The 22419-nt window shown below is 39.9% G+C and overlaps 1 protein-coding gene across 1 annotated transcript in view; it reads right to left on the bottom strand.

Annotated features, from left to right (window-relative positions):
• The window catches only part of ASPSCR1 (ASPSCR1 tether for SLC2A4, UBX domain containing), a 76237-nt gene that overhangs the window by 18885 nt on the left and 34933 nt on the right, over nt 1–22419 (bottom strand). The window contains exons 5-12 of the mRNA XM_060764854.2: nt 21254–21311; nt 18280–18353; nt 17033–17477; nt 11346–11485; nt 6867–6948; nt 4880–4946; nt 3210–3272; nt 2965–3017 (exon numbers count right to left, since the gene is read on the bottom strand). Coding sequence (XP_060620837.2) covers nt 2965–3017; nt 3210–3272; nt 4880–4946; nt 6867–6948; nt 11346–11485; nt 17033–17477; nt 18280–18353; nt 21254–21311 — 982 coding nt within the window. The remainder of the gene's footprint in view (nt 1–2964; nt 3018–3209; nt 3273–4879; nt 4947–6866; nt 6949–11345; nt 11486–17032; nt 17478–18279; nt 18354–21253; nt 21312–22419) is intronic.

The following is a 22419-nucleotide window of genomic DNA, read 5'->3' as shown; positions in this document are numbered from 1 at the left end:
ATTCATGAGTTTCATTTGTTGTGTTCAGTCCTTACATCCCTGTCTCATTGCAATGCAAAGCCATACTTCTGTGGCCAAGATGCAAAGAGAAGCCTAGGATCACACACAAGCTTCCTGCTAGCCAGTGCAATCAAAAACTACACTTTAAGCTCTAATTTTCAGAAGCAGTTCACTATGCAGCTGCATCACAATAGGAATGGGGAGGGACAGGAAGAGAGAGAAACTTCTGCTGCTTGAGAAAAATAAGTAGAGGAGATGTTTGAATCCTGTATTAATTACATTAACTGACATTAATTACATTTAAATGAAATGTATTAACATGTATTAAAAGTGCCCCCTTCCCAAAAATGCAATCATTGCAGCGTGGAATAAATTTTCATGGGCATGACATACATCTGCTTTGTATTTTGATGCGATAACTAGCCCTAAGTACCAGCAGAATATAGTGCTTTGAGTGTGGGACTTCAACTCTGGAGGCCAGGGTTCGAGTTCTGCTCAGACAAAGAAACTCACTGGCCGACCTTGGGCAAGTCACTTTTCTTCAGATTCAGAAAAAGGCAAAGGCAAACCCACTTCAAACAAATATTGCCAAGAAAACCCTATGATAGGCCTGCAATAAGTAAAAAACGATTTGAAGCCACAAAACACAACTACTTATGAGGAACACAGGTGCATGCTTCCACCTCATTCCATGAATAATTTCTTATTATTATATGTGTTCTGTTGTGTAATTACATTTTAAATAAAGTGGGAAGCTAGATAATGAAGCTCCCTCCCTGCCTTATAAACACAGCAATGCCAACTATTTTATGAACATTGAACTCAAACTTTTAAAAGTGAAATGCTCTCCCCTTCTTTTTGGAAGACTTATCTAACCAGTTTTTAAAGGCATAGTAAAGAGAGCCATACAAATCCCACTTACCCTGCTTCTGCCTACTCCACCCCTTGGTCCCTGATCTAATATATATTGGTACTGGAAAGAGATTTGCAAAGGTATGCAAAAATTTAAATGTGGTTGTTTGACTTTGATCACTGAAAAGGGCCCTCAGGACAACAGAAATTTGAACTGACCACTACATTATGTTTGGGCTATAGAATCAACTGCCATGTACAATAAAAACACACCCATAACAAAAGTGCATGGGCCCAATGAGTCAGGCAGAAAGAGGCCAAAGTAAGCATATTAGTCAATTATACAGAGACAGGCATGCTGGGTTTTGTGAAAACCTTCATTTCTTGGCTAGGTGTCTTTGTAAAAGGACAGGCCTCCAGTATGAAGGCAGGTAGTGATATTACTCTTTATATATTTCGGGGCTCTGACAACAGCTATGCTGGTGTCTCCTCCACATGGCCTAGCCAGGAAGCCAAGGAATCTCAAAAGCTCCATTATAAACAATTTCAGAGGAGTCTAATCCTTTCCTAAGTCAATATGCTGTCTGAAAAGCTCTGACATACACTAAGCAAACAGACTCCTCTTACACTCTGTATGACCTGTCCACCTCTAAATAACCCTAGGTACATTATCCTCTACAAATGACAGTTGTGGTTCTGCCTAATAATCTTTTGGGCAAAAAAGCTACAGTGTCTGTTGGTTAAGCCCTTTCACACTGTATTTCATTAAATAAGAACAAGACAACAGCTAGTTCAGGCCAAACCTTTTTGTGCAAGGCTCCTTGTCATTATGAACCTGCCCAAAAATGGGAAGGGGGAAGTGGAAGAAAGTCACTTCAGTGACCCTTTGTGCTGATAACCAACACAAGTTTTTGGATTACATGAACCATAAAGAAGGAACTGATAACAGAAGCAAAAGTTCCTACTCTTGAGACAAAAATGCCCATGGTGAAGTTGTTATGGAGAAGCTCACATCTCCTTCTGAAACTATCTCTGTCTTTCTAAAGAAGGGATCTATCTCACACTGTTGAGTATCATTTTAAAGTGAGACAATACTGCTGGAGCCAGATTTGGAAAAGCTTCCCATCATTCAGTTCATATAACATACATTTCAAGTCATTCAGAGATTCAGAAGATGGCTGTAACAATGCCAAAGTCAATCTCGCTCCAAAGCAAGGTGCTATCCACTGCAGTGAAAGTGGTTTGTGTGAGCAGCATGAAATCAATGAGAAAACTCTGGATATTTTTATTAAATGTTCTTTGTGCTTTTCCAATAGATATACTAGCACATGATATAAATCCACTTAGTCACTACTTCTTCTAACTTTTAATTGGCTTCCTTTAAGACAAAATATATCAAAAGTTTCAAAATTACCATACACATGTCACTTACCTGGAAGTAAACCCTACTGAAAACAATGGGCCTTATTTCTGAGTGAACACACACAAACAGATAACATGCATCTTATGTTCTAAGTTGCAAATAGATGAACAGAGGGGAAAACGTACTATATGAATACTGAACTGGCTGAAGCCAAATTATTATTCTGTTTTCATTACCAAATACATGACTTCTATATTCTAGATCTCATCATTAATTTTACAAAATTACTTGCAACAACTCACATGCATCTTATGTATGCCATGGACTAACTTCCAGGTTAGTGTGCACAAGATTTCAATCTTCATCTCATATAATCACAACAGGGAATACAGTTGCTCATTTATATCCAACCTCCTTTTTCCTCTTACACAAGTGATGAATTCTGCAACTGCCATCCATCCATATTGCATCCCCATTCAGACTTAAGTAGCTTTGGAAGCAGAGGATTTTCTGTAAAAGACTATGTCTTGCCATAACCGTGTGCACTCAACTATGGGATGTCCACAGAGCATCTAACAACACAAGGCATGTTAACAAAAGCTCTTAAACTCTGCAACTACAGAATTCATCTGTCTTTGATTTTACAGAGACCTACTGAAATAATTATTCACACTTTTAAAATCTAAACTGTAGATAATACTTTATGAGAAAGAACACAGACAAAACAGAATGCTGGACATAGCCATTACCTGGAAAAGGGTCAAACTGTCTTCTGTCAAAATGAACCTGGGAGGTGTAATGACTAAAATAAAACACAAAACTCTCATTAATGAAAGAGAACAAGCACACTCTAGAGCTGATGGGAGAGGGACATAGAAACTGTCCAGACTATTCCAAGATCAATTACATAACTATCAAAATATGAGGTTGTTGGAAACTGTCACGTGGTTAAGATAGTGGTAGTTGATATTATACAAAATAAAATTGAACTTACACAGATAAAATGGTATTTCTGGATCCGCAAGGTGGCTCTTCACAAAAGCCCTCAGAGCACCAACTGTCAACAAGAGCAAAGAAAAGGAGGAAAACTAGTTTAGTGAACATTCTTCTCTTTAGGACAGTGACCACATCCGCCTTGGGTGCTGTGATTTCAACACCAATTAAGTGACTGCTTTGAAGAATCAAACTGTGGGAGGAGCAACAGGCAATGGCCCAGCTGATCAGCACCTTTTAAAGGTTTTCACAAAGGCAGTCAATTGGCATGACTCTTTTTCTAGCATTAGTACTGGGTCCTCTGCCTTTTGTGATGTAATATTTCCTTCTGTAACTTGTTGGACCAAACAACCTCAGGTTGTCCAGTGTACCAAGCACATTATCTGCAAGGATTAAACAAAGTGAATGAGATTATGTAAACCTCCATTGTCTTCTTCTGACATCAAGGCAAGACAAAAAAGACCACGAAGGCATATTTCAGTTAACAAATCCTCTGACAGAGAAAACCCTTTTTAGCCCTGCCCCGCTCCCCTTTTCTTCTTAGTCCTGGTCCAGCTAGAAGTTCTTCTTGTTGTTGTTTATTCATTCAGTCATTTCCAACTTTATGACCTTGTGGCCAGCTCCCTGTCAGCTGCCACCCCCAGTTCCTTCAAGGTCAAGCCAATCACTTCAAGACTAGCATCCATCCATCTTGCCCTTGGTCTGCCCCCTTCCTTTTTCATTCCACTTTCCCCAGCATCATTGTCTTCTCCAAACTTTCCTGTCTTCTCATTATGTGGCCAAAGCATTTCATCTTTGTTTCTAATATCCATTCCTCCAGTGAGCAGTCGTTTTTGTCCCCCCTGGAGTATGGACTGGTTTGATCTTCTTGTGGTCCAAGGCACTCTTAGAATTTTCCTCCAGCACCACAGTTCAAAAGGGTCTATCTTTTATCTTAGCTGCATTAATATTGGGAGGACAGTGGATGGGAGAAACAAAATTTGCCAATTACCTCAACTCAATAACCTGGGAACAAGGTGGCAAATATACATGTTACACCAAGGAACAAAACTGCAGAAATGTACTTTGAGAAGGCCTGACAGAGGCAGCTGATGGGGATGGTCGCATAAATGGCTACTCTTGGGTCTCTGAAGGAACAGGCATTCATTGGAAGAACTGAACATTTGGTCTCATAGACATGAACTGGTGCAAAATAAGGGCAGAAAATTGAGTTTATGCCCCAAAGTGGACTGGGAAGGGTTGTCCATTTGCTATTTAGAGGTGCAGGAAGAATGGTTTTCATTTTGGTTCTTGGCACATTTAAAAAGGGTGGTTGATTTAAATTTTCTCCAACTTCAGTGTTTCCAGCTCTGGAGCTTTGGTTGAAACCATACTGGAACAACACCCTGTTGTTCAGCAGCCTCATCTCGATATGACTAATGTTGTGGTAAATGGCCTGAAAAAGAAGCCACTGGGCAGCTGTCAGGAGGAACATACCCAGCCTGGAGAACAAGCTTAGCTTTCCTCCAAACAACACAGTGCATATGTTCTCAGCTTTGAAAATAATACCCAAATAAAGCAACTAGTTCCATTAAAATGTAAAATACTTCCAGAGGCAAACGCTAGGCTCAGCAGCAAGGAAATGTTCTTCTCTTTCAATGTTTCTTATACTGGCAACAGATGAACTTTTACCTGTTTCACAAGGGTGGAAGAAGCCCTGGAGAATATGACGATCTGGGAAGTAAACCCTCAACACCACCTAATTGAAGACAAAAAAAGCAGACATCTATTCAGATAAACCGAAAACTAAAATATGACTTTAGTATTTTGAAGTAAGATCTCAAGAATCTGCATTCTTTTATGAAGGCTCGATTATGGTTGAAGGTCAGTCTCTGTCTGGGACCGGTAAAGAACAAGAGTGGATTCCTGAGGTGATAGAGTGGATAAATCTGTATATGAATCAAGTCCCAGTTCAAATCTTGCTTTGGTCATGAAATTAACAGGTGACTTTAGGCAAGTCTCGCCCCCTGACTGCAGTACAGAATCATAATCTGTTAGCCTGCTCCATACAGGAAGGATGTGTTTTTTTAAGGAGGGAGTCAGTCCCCAGACTCATGGGGCAGCCGTTGGAGTCATACAGGGCAGGAGGAGATATATGCAGAGGGCGCCCAACTATACTACTCCTTTCCACCTAATGCCAAGGAAGCTGTCCTGACCCTAAACCAGTAATGGACTGGATGAGGGCAAACAAACTGAAACTTTATCTAGACAAGACAGACGTATACCTGGTCAATCGGAAGACAGATAAGAGAATAGGGATCCAGTCTGTGCTAGCTGGGGTCACACTCCCCCAAGACACAGGTCAACAGTTTAGAGGTCTTCCTGGACTCAGAACTGAACCTGGAGGCCCAGGTTTCGGCAGAAGCCAGGGGGGCCTTTGCACAATTAAAACTTGTGCACCAACTGCGTCCATTCTTTGAGAAGCCAGATCTGGCCATAGTGGCTGTGCAGGTACAGCTGTACCAGGAGCTCCAATTTTGTTTGCTTTGCATTTAATGTTTGTTATAGTCCTAAGTTTCAGGGACTCTGCAGATAGGTGGCTTCTTTTGGCTGCAATCATAGAGCAAGCCACCTGTCAATTATAGTTAGGTTCCCTGGTCCCGCCCCCTTTTTGGGTTTTTGGAGGGAATAGGAGCCTTTTTGGGTTCAGTCCACACAGAGAAGCTTTCATGCAGGACATAATACCAAGAGCTCCTGTAGAAAGCTTCGTCTTCTACGGCTTGGCCGGGGAGATATACAACCTACAGCTTGGCCGGGGTTATACAGCCCACAGCTTGGCCGAGGATCATACAGCCTTTCAGCTCCTTTGATGAGGGACTTCAGCCAGCCATCACCGAAACCTGAACTCCTTTTCCCTTAGAAGTCTACAAAGCTCTGCTTGGTAAGGGTCTCTCGCGGAAGCCAGAAGCAGTTGGTACTGGGTGTAGGGGCTCCACGCCAACAGAGGCAAAGACAGACTGCCCAGATTAGAAGTTAAGGATTTCCCCATTAGTTACATTTAAGAAGAGAGTGCCTGTTCCCTGTGGACAAGATTGAAAGAGCCAATAGACTGTTAAGAAAACCTTAAAGTACCTGTTTGTTTTCATCAATAAAGAACTTTGCAGCCCCGGTGTCCCGTTGGGCACACAGAATGTATGTCCTGTCTACAGTCTGATGCACAGGCCCAGCGTGCGACAGCACAGTGGTACACACCTTAGTTACATCTCATCTGGATTACTGTAACGCGCTCTATGTGGGGCTGCCTCTGAATAGTGTTCAGACATTTCAGCTGGTCCAAAGAGCTGCAGCCAGGTTGCTAACTTGACTGGCTGCAGGGAGTGGACAGCCCCCCTGTTGCAGCAGCTTCACTGGCTGCCAGTCTGTTACCAGACACAATTTAAAGTGCTGGTTATGACCCTTAAAGCCCTAGATGGTTCAGGTCCAGGCTATCTGACCGACTGCATTCCCTTGTATGAACCTGCCTGGGTCTTGAGATCTTCAGGAGAGGCCCTCCTCTCAGTCCCACTTCCATCTGAAGCTCAGTTGATGGGAACGAGGGAGCGGGCCATCTCTCTCAGTGGCTGCCCTTCAACTCTGGAACTTACTTCTTCCCAGGGAAGCCATAATGGGTTCTATTTACCTTTGGATAACGCTCTAACTTTTCCTTCATTTGAGCTTCTCGCTGTGCTTGTGTCATCAAGGGAGCTTCTTCCAAACGCTTCCTAGAAAAACCAGATACTTAGCAAGCCAATACAGTCAAGACATCAAAACAGCCAGCTGTATTGCTACTTTACCCAACTGGCTAACTATCAGCTAACATCAACATACATACTCTGGTTTCTCTTCAGATCGTATAAGCTTACATACATTTTGACAGTCTGCTTATCATCATCCACCTCTGTGTAAGAAATTTTCCTAACAGACAGAACCAAGCACTTATATCTGTTCTAAATAGAGAGTGGTAAAAGAGACACCAATTTAAAAAGAACTCTTAGGACTAAATTGCTTTAACCATAACTGCACTACTAGATTTCATCTGGCTTAAGTACCATTCACATATCTGATTAAGTCTGAACATGTCTCAAAATAAGTAGTGTGCATCAACACTGCATGTATTCACAGCTAATTCAGATGAACTTTCAAAATAATACGTTGTACAATTTGTTTTAGGTCAAAATGAAAATACTCATTGCTATTTGGGGGGGGGGGTATTCTTGTTGCATTTTCAAAGAAATTGTAACAAATATATATATTTAAAGTACATAATGAGTATGCAGTTGTATGTGTGCATGTTCCCTCAGGTCATCTGTCAATGTATGGCAATCCACTAATTTCATAAGGTTTTCTTAGGCAAGAAATGCTTAAAAGATGGTTTGCCAATTCCTTATATGAGTACTAATATTTTGGAAATGCTTTTCACACACTCCTCTTAACCTGTATGACTCATTCGGTTTCCAAAGAACATAATAACATGAAAATTAGTGTTGGAAAAGGAGATTTGCTGAGTATATGAATATACCTACTGATCCCCAAAGAAGGTGAAAACCTTCAACAGAAGATGCAAAAAAAAACAAAAAACCATTTATACAAAGAAGCACTGATAGATCCCCAAAGAAGACCAAACCTTTCAATTGAAGATACCAAAAGAAAGTCAAATACTTCAGCTGGAGATCCTACACTGAGCAAGGAGTTGGACTTATGGCTCATGAGGACCTTTCCAACCCTATGATTCTATAAAACTTAAACATAAAGTTCAATTCAACTTAACGATGGTACAATGGAATGCCATACCACAATACCAAAGGAATGATTGGAAATTTAAAAGGGAAGTTTGATTCATCTGACATTTAACTGAAATTGTTGATTCAAAAAAACTTCTGAGAAGGAAAGGATATATTGTAATCAGAGAGCATACAAAAACAACTTAGAAGTGTTCTTACAACCTTCTCAATTAAATCCCAGCTCTGCAATATATCTCCATCTACTCTAAAAATGATATAGCAATCTTTGTTGAAGGTTTAAAAAAAAACAAAAATGATCCCTTTAAAAACTTCTATGTGTTTTAAAAGTAATCTTCAAAGGAAGAACAATGCATGAAAATATAGATATAGTAATGTACTTCTGCAAAAGTCAGTAGTACACAATCTTACAGCTTGCTTATCTGTAACTCTGGCTCCTCAAGTCACTCATAAGTTGTTCAGTACTCAAAATCTCCTAGAACTGATGTTGTTTTTTGGTAGGAACTTTCTTCAGTTCCCAGTGCACATATCTAGATGAGATTTCTGCTGATCCCTGCAGTTTCTGGTCCACAGCAGTAGCAGAATCAAGAGAAAGGTTGGCAGGCTGTGTGAGTTCATAATTTTCATTCAAAAGAACTACAGGTAAGCAACATAATCTTCTTTGTACTCACATATGGGTATAATAGAAAAAAGAGAATGGAGACATAATTCACTTTGCTTGTTCACATAGAAGGCCACTGCAGAACTATTGGCAACTATTTGCATCAGTGGATGAATCATTTGAATGCATACAGCGCCTTCAGAGACAGACACAAGCTCTAGCATGTTGATGTGTAACTGTTGCTCAGCAGTAGTCCAACAGCCATATGCTGTAAGATGTTTGAGGTGCACCTCCATTTCCACAGTGTTGACTAAGGCTTGATGGACTATGAAAGCTAATGGACTGTGGAACACATACTGGTGAGGAGGTAGATATGATCCTTCCTCATGAAAAAAAACAGAAAAACTTGAATGAAAGATCACATTTAGGAGAATTGAATGAATATTTTCTGAAGGATTTACTGGCATAGGTGAACAAATACATTTGGTTGCTGCTATCAGTCCCCAAGAGGACACCTATCTCTGTTGAGCTATGAACATAATTCATTGTACTTTCCTAAGGAAGGTGACCAGTCAGCTCTCCCCAAGGAAGGATTGTTCCAGCTTTGAATACAAATGGGTGATGATGAACTAGAGGCTGTATGGGTTTGATGTTCAACTTTAGACTGATGACAAGTTTAAGACTTAGTAAGAGATCAAAGATAAGATGGCTGTCCAGGACAACTTGTATCTAGATGGAGCAACAAGATACTAGTTGTTGAGGCATGGAGAGGCCAAGCTACCAAGAGTTTTAAATGACTATAAAGATCGCCATGCATTTTGTAAAAATAATTGATACTGTGGCTAATCTAAATGGCAGTACTTGAAATTGTATGTTTCACTGAACATAAAACAGAAGACATGATAGAAATGGGTCAATATGCATTCTTGAGATTGGCCATGGCAAAAGATGCTCCCTCAGGACAACCCCTCTCTTAATCCACTTCAAAGTGGATTATAGTCCCTTTGTAGATGGGGTCAAGACTTTCATGATTCCTTAGTACTGAGTCATGGCAGTAAAAGTGGTGTCAGGCTGCATTCATTCTACAGTATAGATGCACCCAAAGCCTATTCTAAGGCACAAATGAGCAGAAATTCCTAAAAGAGCTGCGATTCCATTGGCAGACAAAAAGCAGCAGGGAGATTGTGAGAATCCCATCTAGATATGCACACTTAATCAGCAGAGTTCCTGTTGAAAATGTTCCACTTAGCTGCAGAGAGATTTGATCAGGTGCAAAAGGCTCCAAACATTAGTCACAGAAACCATGGTCACTCTAATCCTTTTGTGTCTGCATTACTCTTTCCATGTTCTTTGAAAAAGCCAAATACAACAATCAAGTAATTCCCGGTGTGATAATTATCACAACAGTTAGTAAAGTTAGTTTCCAAAAGTTAGTTTTGGAATCATTATTTCTCTTTTAAAATGGCAATGAGACCTAACAACAATATATTACACAAATAGAGAATATTATTTCTATAATGTTCATATCAAATGCACCTAATATTCTCCTGCAATTGCATGACAGCAATTCCTTTCCAAGGATAGGACACTCCTGCTGGGTTTTTTTAAACCCTCTGATTTTAATGTTTTAAACTCCTGATCTGTGACCTTAACAATAAAATTCATTCTTTCAAACTGCAACACAAGAACCTCCTCTAGGGCAGCCTGAAGTTTGTGGGAGAACACGGCTCATTTGTTCCCACATTTTCATATTCTCTCCGATCTCCAGTTGCATTCCTCCCTGTGACAGGTCCCATTCTCTGGGCATAGCCTTTCACCTGTAACTGAGGATTCTAGTTTTCAACCAGACAGTATCACCATTCCAAAAAGGAGAAAGAAAAATCCTGACTTGAAAGTGACAAGGATTTACTTTTTGGTTTAGCACACGAGACTTACACTAAGATCAAAGAGATCTATAGGGGACTGCCAATAAGCAAACAAGGAAACCATGAACTTTGTTGTCCAGTCGTCTATACTCTTTCCAGTGTTTATGCAAGAGTTGTTTAAGCAACTACAAGTAGAGAAAGAATTTCTAGCAATTTTGTGACCTAGATGAATTCACTAGATTTACTGAAAAACTACAGGATGCAGGAAACAAAAAAAAATCAGTTAGGAAAATTCTATTTTAACGAATAAATTCCTAGCCTTGCAGGATGCAAGGAATTGTGATCCACTTATATATACAATTTTTAAGGGACAAAAATATGTGTGCATGGAAAAATTACTGGACCCTGTTCTGAATAGGCTATAAAAGAGGGAAAGGTAGGGATTTTTTTCTTTTAAAGATAAAAAGCTTCATACACATAATGTGAGCATTAAAATGCCATTGTCTAGACTGCATATTCAGTGCAAAATGTCTCTCTTTTACTCCTGAGTCCATCTTAGGGCTTCAACGCTATGCACAAATAATTGGGAGTGCATCCATTTGAAACAAGATCTTTATTTCTGAGAAAACATTCTACCTTTATCTGATTTGAAACTAGACTGAGGGGTTTTGAAGAGTTCTATATTGAGAATACACTTGCTTGGTTGGAAAGCAATAAAAGCCCCCAAATCTCCAAAAACATGGGGATACAAAGCATAACTAGGAGATGAGATGTATTTTTCTTACTGTAGTCAACTGCTGTAATTCTTTCAGAAATCAGGCTGGCACATAACCACACAATGATACATGTTGTACCAGCAAGACCTTGAAACAGACTAAGAGGAGTCATTTAATGCTAATGAGAAAGAAATGTACCTTTCATTCTGGAGCTGGGCCAAACGTTTCCTCACATCATCTACTGTCACCTCAAAGAACTCATCAGGAAGGTCTTGCGAGATAGAGCCTAGTGGATGTTGCAAATCTGGATGGCACACAATTGGCTCTCGCTCCAAACACTGCAAGACAATGCAAAACAGAAGCTATGTTGCTTTAATCCACAAAATCCCGCAGATATCCGCATTTACAAAATAGCACCTAGAATCATAGAATCATAGAGTTGGAAGAGACCTCAGGGCCCATCCAGTCCAACCCCCTGCCAAGAAGCAGGAAAACTGCATTCAAATATGTTTTTGAGCTATTTCAGTTGCCTAGCTGCTATTGTAAAATAAATTTATACCACTAAACAAGAGGCTAATTAGAAAATTTGTGTATTCATAATGAACTACAATACCGTATGTAACATTTGTTACCATCCCAATTTTGTGTATTTACGTGGCTTATTAAGTCACAATGTCTCTGTACTCATCAGTATAAAAGGTCCTACAACAAAAAATATGTTGGCTATGGAGGACTACCTACCAAACAAACCGTCAGAGAAGTAACAGATAGCCACAGACACTGGAAAAACTAAACAACTTGGAAATCCTTCTCCAGAAATAATAAGCAAGAAAAACAGACTGCTTCTATCACACTCACAAGCCAACAGACTATACATAGGTAGAACACATTTTATAGCACAACAAGATCTGTTTCTTGTGGTGATGTGCCATTGTGTCAAGGACAGATTAATGCAACCCAGGGAGTGCTTTGATTGTGTTTTTCCTGCATGGAAGGGGGTTAGACTGGATGGCCTGTGTGTGGTCTTTTGCAGTTATATGATTATATTATTCTATCTATACTGCCATATAATGCAGTTTGAAATTGCACTGTATGGCCAGTGTAGATTCAAATAATGCAGTTTAATTGCATTGAACTTCATTATATTAATCTATACTGATTGTGTAATACAGTTTCACGCTGCATTATTTAACAGTGTAGATGGAGCCCTAGAGCTTTCCGAGTAAGATTTAGTCAAAGGAGATTTGCCATTACCCTCTTCTAAAACAGAGAAAATGCCCAAGATCACGCAGAAGGCTTCAGTGGCTGTGCAAAGATGTGAACCTTGGTCTTCCAGAGCCCTAGCACAACATTCAAACCACTACACCCTACTGGTTCTCTGTGTTGTACTATACCCTATATTACATTCCAAACAAGAATCTTCAGGTTTCTATTCCACCAATGTACAAATCCTTCCTCAGTCTGAAACTAGATCTTGCTGATTCCGATGAGCTAGAGAGGGTGGTATGCAACCAAGTTGTTGTCTGACTAACTCTATGAATCTAGAGGGAAAGAGTCATGGCACCACTTGGTCTGTATAGTTAATAAGATGCTTTGAAGGTGATCGTCAATGATCTGCCTAGCCTGACCCCAGACTCCATGAACTTGGATGTTCCTATTTATAATCGCACCCACATCCCCACGCCATAATGTCTCTAGTACATCCCTGTCTCTACTCTCTTTGCCACCCACACATCCCCAGACATCTACTGTCCTATCTGATCCTCACTTTGCACCACCCCACTCCCATACCCCGAACAAGACCTCTGGGAATAGAAGGAGTCTTTCTCAATTGTCAGTAGAGACAACACAAATTACAAGGCAAGGTTTCCTCTATTTGTGGGCACCAGAGGGTAATTTGGGAAGTTAAAAGAGTGAGGTTGCGTGGGTGGGACCCTCTGCTACTTTTAGAAAGTTGACGAGAGTTGGGCCTAACTAGAGGGTGAAGGAGCCTGATTGTAGCTTTCCCTGGGCAGAAAGCACAAGGAGTACCCACGACCTGCCAATCTGTCCTGTTGCAAAGACGACTGTCGCCTAACTCCGGCTGTGTAGACACTGGCAGCAACAGCACAGGACAGATAAATATCTTATAGTAAGAGCGGGAGGCTTCTCCTCCTGAGTTACTGAGAAGGGGAACATTCAGCGCACAAAACTTTGGGCACTTTGTTGCTCCTCTCTAGATACCAAGATAATTTATTGGAATGTTTTTTTTATTATTAAAACACAATTACTGATTAAAGAAACCAGCCATTAGGTGCAACTTCATCATAAAGTGAAAATGAATGAGTCCCAGGCACCATTCTACGTTCTTTTTTCTTATTTCTACATCTGTGAGCTCCAAGCCAAACTCACAAGGGAGGAAGCAATTTCTGCAAGACCTCACAACCTCTGAGGATGCCTGCTATAGGTGCAGGCAAAACGTCAGGAAAGAATGCCTGCTATAGGTGCAGGCAAAACGTCAGGAAAGAATGCTTCTATAACATGGCCATACAGTCCGAAAACCCTATAAAAACCCAATTTCTGCAAGTCATATATGGCCAAAATACAGGTTCTTTGTAAGGAAGTTTAGAGGGATGGATACATTCTACACCATGTCCAGGCTCTTCCCTGAGACTAAGAAGAGATTAGAATCGTGGTCCGCCAGCTAACATCAAGTCTGAAAATCATTATTTATTCTAAAAGTGTCAAACTAAAGGAAAACAGTCATAGCAGGACCTCACAAAGAGAACCAGAGAGCTCAAAACATAAAGAAATGATTAAAAGCCTAAGTCAACATTCATTTGAGAAAACAGAATGAGGCAATTAAAATGACAACTTTGTGTCACAATTGTGACATTCCTTTATGTACGGCTCACTTTATAATTTCTTACTGCCCATCTAGCTGAGTTGGGCTTTTGTGTTCTACTTGTTCACTTCAAATGTGATAATACTGAGTTCATCATCGGACAAATGCCATTCTTCAATAGCTGGAGAAAACCAAGTCTAGATTCCCCTGAGAAGTATGTTCCCCTGAGAAGTATGTTCTGGCTTAGTATGACATAGTTCCAAATTAAGAGCTGTCAGCATTCAGTTCTCCTCTTAACTGTTCAATAAATAAAGGAAGTATCAGAAGGGCTATGTCTAGAAACAAATAACTGACTTGAAAACAGAATTAATGAAGCACATTCATTTCTACAGACTGTCAAATATGATCAATACACTGGCAACTTCCAATTTCGCTAAGGATGGCTGTAAAAAGTGGAGATAAAATGAATAAGACCTCCTGCCAACCAAGCCTTTCCAGCAGATCCCACGTGATGTTATTTAGGAGGTCAGCTCTTGGCTTCGGCTGGGGAGCTGCAAGTGGGCTTTTGGGCAGCATTTCAATGCCTACCATTTTCATTCAGTTGCTAGATGCGCTTCATGATCTGATTATATCAGAGAAAATGTACAAGAACCGGTCATGATGCATATGTAGCATGTGCAACTATGTTTTCAATGTCTTGTTATTTTGAACGAGATGGTTTTTCCATTATGGGAACCCATTACAAAAGGCTCTGAAGGGGAAATAACCATGCAAGAACTGGCTCCTTTAACCAAACTTTGCCCAAGAAATGCTTCAAATCAACAAAATTATTATAGGTTATTATAAGCCTAGTACTATGATCATGCCACCGAAAGCTACATATTAAAGACTTACTGAATTTTTGCAGCCCATGGGAAAAAGAAAAATAATACTAGTGCAGGCTGTGCCTTTAAAACAAGGTGCTGGGCAAACCCAACTCCTCTACCCAGTGAGGAACTCTCTGATCTCTGGGGGAATTTGGAGTAAAGCTACCTACTAATAATTAATGTTCTGACATCAAAGTCAAAGCATAGCTTGTCTGTAAACCATCCCAAGCACAGAAATGGAGGGACGCCGGCACAGATTTTATCCCGTCTCTTCCATCAAATCCAAAAAACCACACACAGGCACAACATTAATGGGAAGATTCTTTTGCTAAAATGGACCTTTGATGTTTAAAAATAATTTGTTTTGTTTTCAGGGTTTCTTTTCTTTCCCCTCTGGACTGAAAAGGGACAAAAAGCAGATGCCATGTGGCCAGCCCCATTCTGAGGCTGCTGATGAGAGCAAGACAAGGGAATGGAAGGAATGGAGAGCGGAGCGAAACATAATCAATCAGCGGCAAAGGCACCCGAGATCAAAGGGTCTGAAAGCAGCAGTCAAAGTCACACGCTGTTTAATATGAGAGAGGGAAACCTCCAACAGAACCTGCAGCTGCTCCCAAGTCAGCAATTCGCTGTGCGCCCCGAAAAGCCAAACTCCAGGGGCATCCCTTAAGCATTCCGCCATCTAGGGAGCATAAGGACCCCTCTCAAGCTTGAAGAACAGGTTTCCATAGTGACAAGCTTAAGAAACTATAGGAAGTGTCTAGGAGTGGACAAATGTTACATTCCAACAAAGACAATCTAATTCCACATGCTCATTGACACTCATGACTTTGCTAGCAAAATGTTTGTGATTCATTTCAAGCACTAGTCAACAAGGCCTAATTGCATTCTTGAGAAAGCCAGAAAGATTTATCTAGACTTCATCTGGGGCTGTAATTCTAGTATACTGGTAGTCTCTGAGTTGCAAATATCTAACTTACAGACAACTCATAGCTAAGAGGAGAGAAATCTACCTCTAGGAAGGGAAATTCACTCCTGGAAGAGTTATCATGGGGAAAAGGTATCTCCACTGAAGCTGCATTGCCAATTCTTGTTTCCACAAGAAACCAATTTTTTTCCAAAATCCAATTATAACAGGGACAGAAAATGAGGCGAAATCATCTGAACAGGGACACAGACAAGAAAACAAACACAACAGGGGTGTTAAACCTTCCATATGCTATCCAAATCATTCATATATATATGGTTGGAATAACACTGTTAAAATGTGCCTGTTCTGACTTACAAATTCAACTTAAGAATCAATTTTGTTTGGTACTTGGGAACTGCTTGTATTAGCACAATTCCAGTAGATTTCACACATTTCTCTTGCTGCTACTATTATTAGTTATTTTCTTTATTTCTCTTTTTTGAGATACCTCAGTCACCAGTAAGAACAAAGGGTCAACCAGTAAGAACAAAGGCAGGAAAAACTCCACAATAAAATGATTTCTCAAAGAAAACTATTAAAGATAAGACTTATTGCAAGGGACAGTAATCACTCCATCAAGTTAGCCCTACTTTCTGGGGGATAGAGTCAATTAAGGCCTCAATGTCATCATCTTCTCCACTGACTTTTGATATGGTTCCATCCTGATAAAGTTTTGCAGCAACCATGTTCTCACAAATTTAAAAAGTTAAATAATATCTCGCAATGGAAGCCATTCTGGAAATACAAGCAACACTGAAGGAAACTTTGATAAATAAAGTTCCATTTTGATTTCAGCATAGCTATACAATTAACACTCTGCTTCTGGTCATGAAAGAACAGTTCAGTAGTAGAGCTTAAACTTCCATTCTGTATAGCAAAACCCAAAAATCTGTGTTGTCAGCCCTGTTCTTACCACCTAACCCTTACTAACTCAGAAAAGTGTTAAAATGCATGTTGATGAACGATATTAGTTCCAACTTTCCTTACCACCTAATTTCCCTTTAATCAAACTATCAAGTTAAACAGCTCAGAGACAAATGTCCCTCCAAATTACCTCCCATCCATCAATGTCAGAGGCCATAGGCCAGTGGTTTATTCTAGGATGATGGAGTAGAATCTGTAAATAATAACAAGTCTCCTGCACATCTACAGAAACATTTCTAAAGGAAAAGAAGCAGAGAAAATTCCTCTATACCAGAAAACCATAACAAAGCCAAACTACTACCTCTTTTTCTTCCTTTAGTTTTCCTTGACTGTTCTTTGACTTCTTTGGTTTGGAAGGCCCTCCAGGACTGGACAAAGATTGTGCTAGATTTGACATTGGCACATTTGACACTGAAGGTATCATTTCTACAGGAGAGCTGCCACCCAGACGCTGTCCATCACCTACAAATGGGACAAATGGGGAAGGCACAGGCTCTGAAGCAGGTTGGCACTCCTCAGAGTTGTTCCGGGACTCTTTATTCCAGTCCTGCTTATCAGTAAATTTTTTGTCAAGTGCAGGATCATGACTGCAAACTGAGCTTGTTGAGGAGACAGGTGAGTGAGGCACTGGAGAACCTGCTTGCTCTTCCCCAGAAGATGTACTTCCTGTACTACCTTTAGAAAGATAGTCACAGTTCCCTGGCTCTGTTTGACCAGGGGAGATGGTTGTCTTCTTTGTGACTACCCTAGAAAAAAGACATAAAGGAAAGAAGTGAAGTAGTTCTTGGCACTGAAAATATTGACTTTTTCCCTACTCCCAAGCAGGCCCAGGTTAAATAACCCCCCAAGTCATTTCCTCAAGAGATAAACAAACAACAGCTTCTGAAAATCTGAATACGTCATGCTCCACAGAAGCAAGGACTAAAAATAAATGCCACCTTTTATATAAACTAATGAAGGCATTTTGAATGGATGGCTTCAACTCTACAAATGAGAACTGAGCAGGCAAGCAGCAGATTGCAACTTAAGGTCACATCAGATGATAAAGGAATAAAGTCAGACATACAGTGTAGTATTTAAAGAAGAAAAAAACCCACTTCTCCATCAATATTAGACACAGGCCGTAACAGAAATGTAAAATAAAGCATATAAAATTATTAACAACAAAATTGGTATTGGGAACATGAAAAAGGATATCCACTAATATATATCAACAGCCAGAAATAACAAACTCTCCTAAAGAAGTGTTGCAGACGGGTGCTCTATTAGAAGCAACAGTAGTGTAATTAAAGGTTCTTTTCTCTGTACTCCCCTGTAAATAAAGCAAATGAGTAATAACACCCAAATTCCTCCCAACAGCTCTGAAGATTTAGTGCCACAAGTGGCAGCAAGCAGATGTAGCAGCAATTGTTGATAAACAAGCTATCAGTATCTCTGGACATTTTCTAAAATGCACCTTTCAACCCATGACATATGCTAAATGTATTCCTTGAGTGACAAATAAAGAAAGAAGAAAATGTAACTAAAAAGCAAAGCAGTTTTCCCAACCTGATAATAGCATTGCCTCCTGTCAAGCCAAGTGACTTCAGACTTGTCTTCTCCAAAGCAGTTTTTCCAGTTACCTGCCATAGAGATAGACACATATACTTGGTTCATTTACTCAGCTTTTAGAAGGGATACCAAGGAGAACTAAAGAGCTGCCTCTCAGGCATTGTTCTTACTGTGATTGTAAACACTGCTATATATTTTAAAGATCTTGTCACGATCTCAAGAAAAATCTCTAGTTCAGGATTAGATGTTGGACTGTTATTTAGGTTCAGTTCTTGGCACCTCCTGTAACAGGATTCTCAAGCAGAAGGGCTAAGAAAGACCTTGACCCAAATTACTGAGTCAGACAAGTGGTCGCTTCACATGGTCAGGTTATTTATGTATTCAAGTAGTAATTTAAGTATGACTAATTTAGAAGGAGAAACTTAAATATGCTTAACATTTGGTTCTAATTTTTACCTCTGTGAGAAACACAGAACAGAAGAACCATCACTTCAAGGTAAGTCTGCAAAATATCCAAGATGTACAAGATAGCAGACTTGGGGCGGACTATGTTCTAATCATCAATGAAGACAAAGCTTAAACTAGCTTCGCAGATCCACTTGGGGATGATGGAGCAGAGAATGCACCACGAGAAATGCAGCACGGAATAGGCAAAGAGGCAGTACAGGAAAACCTGTCTAATATAAATGAATTCAAGTCTCTAGGCCCAGACAAATTACTTCTAAGCTTCATTTAAATGTATTTTATTGTGCTTATTATGTTTTAATTTTGAACAAAAGAGGTGCGATTGTAAGCTGCCTTGACTCCCCCTCGGGGCAGAGAAAGGCGGGATATAAATAAGGTAAATAAATAAATATTTAAAAAACTGGCAGAAGTAATTTTAGAGCCAATTCTTTGAGAATTCCTGGAGAACAGGAGACATTCCAGCAAACTGGAAGAAGGCAAATTTTATTTATGTATTGTATTTTTACCCCACTCTATCTCAACCCTGATGGGGACTCACAGCAGCTGTTGTCCCCATCTTTAAAAAGAGGAAAATAGTGGACCCAAATAGTTACTATCCAGTCAGCCTGACATTGATACCAGGAAAAGTTCTGGAGCAAATCATTAAGGGGGCAGTCTGTATACATTCAAAAAGGAATGTCATACCCACAAAAAGCAAGCACAGGTTCCTGAAAAATAAATCATGCCAGACTAAACTTCTATCTCTCTCTCTCTTTGATAGAGCTAAAAGCTTAGTAGATAAAGGGAACACTGTGGATGTACCATATCTCAATTGTAGTAAGGACTTTAACAACCCCCGCCCCCATGATATTCTCACAAAGAAGCTAATAAATGTGGCAAGACAATGCTACTGTTAGGTGCATTGAGAACTGGTTGACTGGCTGAACCCAAAGGGTGCTCATCAATGGCTCTTCTTCATCCTGGAGAGAAGTGATCAGTGGGGTGCCACAGGGGTCAATCCTGGCCCCAGTACTTTCCAACATCTTTATCAATGACTTGGATGAAGGTTTAGATGGCATGCTTATCAAATCTGCAGATAACACCAAATTGGGAGGGATAGCTAATACCCCAGAGGACAGAATCTAAAATCACTTTAACAGATTAGAGAGCTGCGTCCAAACTAACAAAATGATTTCAACAGAGAAAAATGTATGGGACTGCACTTAGGCAATAAAAATGAAATGTGCAGATATAGGATGGGTGACACCTGGCCCAACAACAGTACAATTAAAAGGGATCTTGGAGTCTTAGTAGACCAAAAGCTGAACATGAGTCAACACTGTAATGTGGCAATTAAAAAGCCAATGAGATTCCAGGCAGCTTAAATAGGAATATAGTGTTTAGATCGAGGGAAGTCATAGTCCTAATCAATTCTGCTAATAAAATCTGATAGTCCTAATCAGACCTCACTTGGAATAGAACTATGTCCAATTCTGGGCACCAAGATTCAAGAAGGATATCAATGGGTTGGAATTTGTACAGAGAAGGGCAACCAAAACAACCAAGGTTTGTAAGCCAAGCCTTATGAGGAATGGCTGGGGAAGCTGGGTATGGGATTCAAATTGCAGGAAAACAGATTCGACTTAAACATTAGGAAAAAAATTACTGATGGTTAAGAGCTGTTCAACAGTGCAATGTGCTGATTCCTTGAAGCATGGTAGTTTCCTTCTCTGGAGATTTTTAAACAGAGGCTGCATGGTCATCTATCAGGAGTGCTTTGATCATATGTTCCTGCATGGCAGAGAATAGGAGTGGGCTGGATGATCTTTGGTCTCTTACAACTCTATGATTCTATGAACTGCCCTGAGTCTCCTTGGGGAGATGGGATGGGATATAAATTATTATTATTATTATTATTATTATTATTATTATTATATGATTCATTGAGATGTTCGTCTGTAAGTTTCATCATCCCTTGTCACTGCTCTGATGATTACAGCTGATGAGAGTTGCAGCTCAAACACATCCAGAGGTCCACAAATCTCCAACTCTGACAAAACAAGTAAACTGTGCAAATCCAGCAGGAAAAACATGGGAAGGTTGACATTTATTTGTGTGCAGGAGGAGGGGGTGACTCTAAAATGCTGACATATAAAAGTATTAAACAAAAACAAAAGTGCTGCAGAGATCAAAACATAGAAAAAGCAAATATTTATTAAAATGAAACCACTGTTGTGACTCTTGCGCTTTAAAAGGACTTGAAGAAACAGACAAACAGGCCATTGAGAATGTTTTATGGGCTTAGAGGCTTGCGCTGAACGACCCATGATTATGTTCCACAGAGACGTTTTTTCTTCCCCACACAAACACATCTAGCTTTGAAGAGACCAAAGCTCTTCCATTTCCCTTTTTCAGTGAGCCCAGAGAAGGAACACATTTTCCAGGATGGAAAGCTGTGCAGGGTATATCTTGTTATTTTCAGTGGCAGATGAAGGGGGATGGCAGAGAACAAGGTTTGTTGACTTACCTCATCTCGCATGTAAATACAGATGGGGGAGACTTCACAGTGTTCTTCCACATACTCCCTGTAAGGGAAGGGAAAAGTAAGCATGCCCTATTAAAAGAGAATCCTGTGCTGGCCTTGGGCTCATTGAAAACAAGCTGACCCAAATCCTATATTCTTACGCATACATATATAGCTATGTATGATTTCTCAAGCCTACCCAACCAAATAATTCAGTAGAGTAGGTATTCCAAGCTCATCCTATGATACTGTGGACTATTAAAAAGACAAATAAATAGTTATTAACGAAAAACAAACCTGAATTTTCCTTAAATGACTAAACCGAGACTATCATACTTTGGATATATCATAAGAAGACATGACTCACTAGAAAGTATAATAATGTTTGGTAAGATAGGAGGCAGTTGGAAAAGAGAAGAACCACATTCCAAATGGGCAGACTCAATCAAGGAAGTTTCTGAATTCACAAGATGATTGATGACCGTACGACTTGGAGGTCTCTTACTCATAGGTCCTCATAAACCGAAGTTAACCTTACTGCAGTCAACAACAACAATGCAAGTCACCACTTCCTCAGTGTGGTGCTTCAGAAAAACAATTCAGAACAAAGTAGCATTATTATACAAAACTATGAAAGTTATTTGAGAGTACAACAAATAGTTAGAATAGACAAGACTGCTGTGATCCAAGTCAGCTTGCTAAAAGAAAAGACCTATGTTTTAATGGTAACAAATTTTCATTTAAACAAACCCAGAAACATATTCACTAGGCCAAACAAACTCATACTCCACTTGCTACACAAAGGTTAGACCTGCTGATTCCTAAAAAAGAGGCATGCCCATTAGCTCTAGTTTTTGAGATATAGAACATCTACCATCTACCAATTACCATCTGCTCACCCACAGAAAACCATGATAACCTTTAGAAAAAAAGGTTAAAACGTGGCTGTGGGACCAGGCCTTCGGGCAATCAGGTTAAAGGACAATTGATAATGTTTGACTATGGCATGGAAGAGGATATGGATAAGTTAAGCGGAGTATTCATTAGTAGATGGCTAACTAAACAGCCACCAGACGGGCAATAGCTAATCAGAGTGTAAGTATACTGTTTTAATCTTTATTTATTAATGTTCATGTTAATTGTTATATTTGTTATTCTGTATTATGTAT

Source organism: Anolis sagrei, chromosome 2 (assembly GCF_037176765.1).
Source record: "Anolis sagrei isolate rAnoSag1 chromosome 2, rAnoSag1.mat, whole genome shotgun sequence".
NCBI classification, from domain to species: Eukaryota; Metazoa; Chordata; class Lepidosauria; order Squamata; family Dactyloidae; genus Anolis; species Anolis sagrei.
This window is presented reverse-complemented; position numbering and strand designations above follow the sequence as displayed.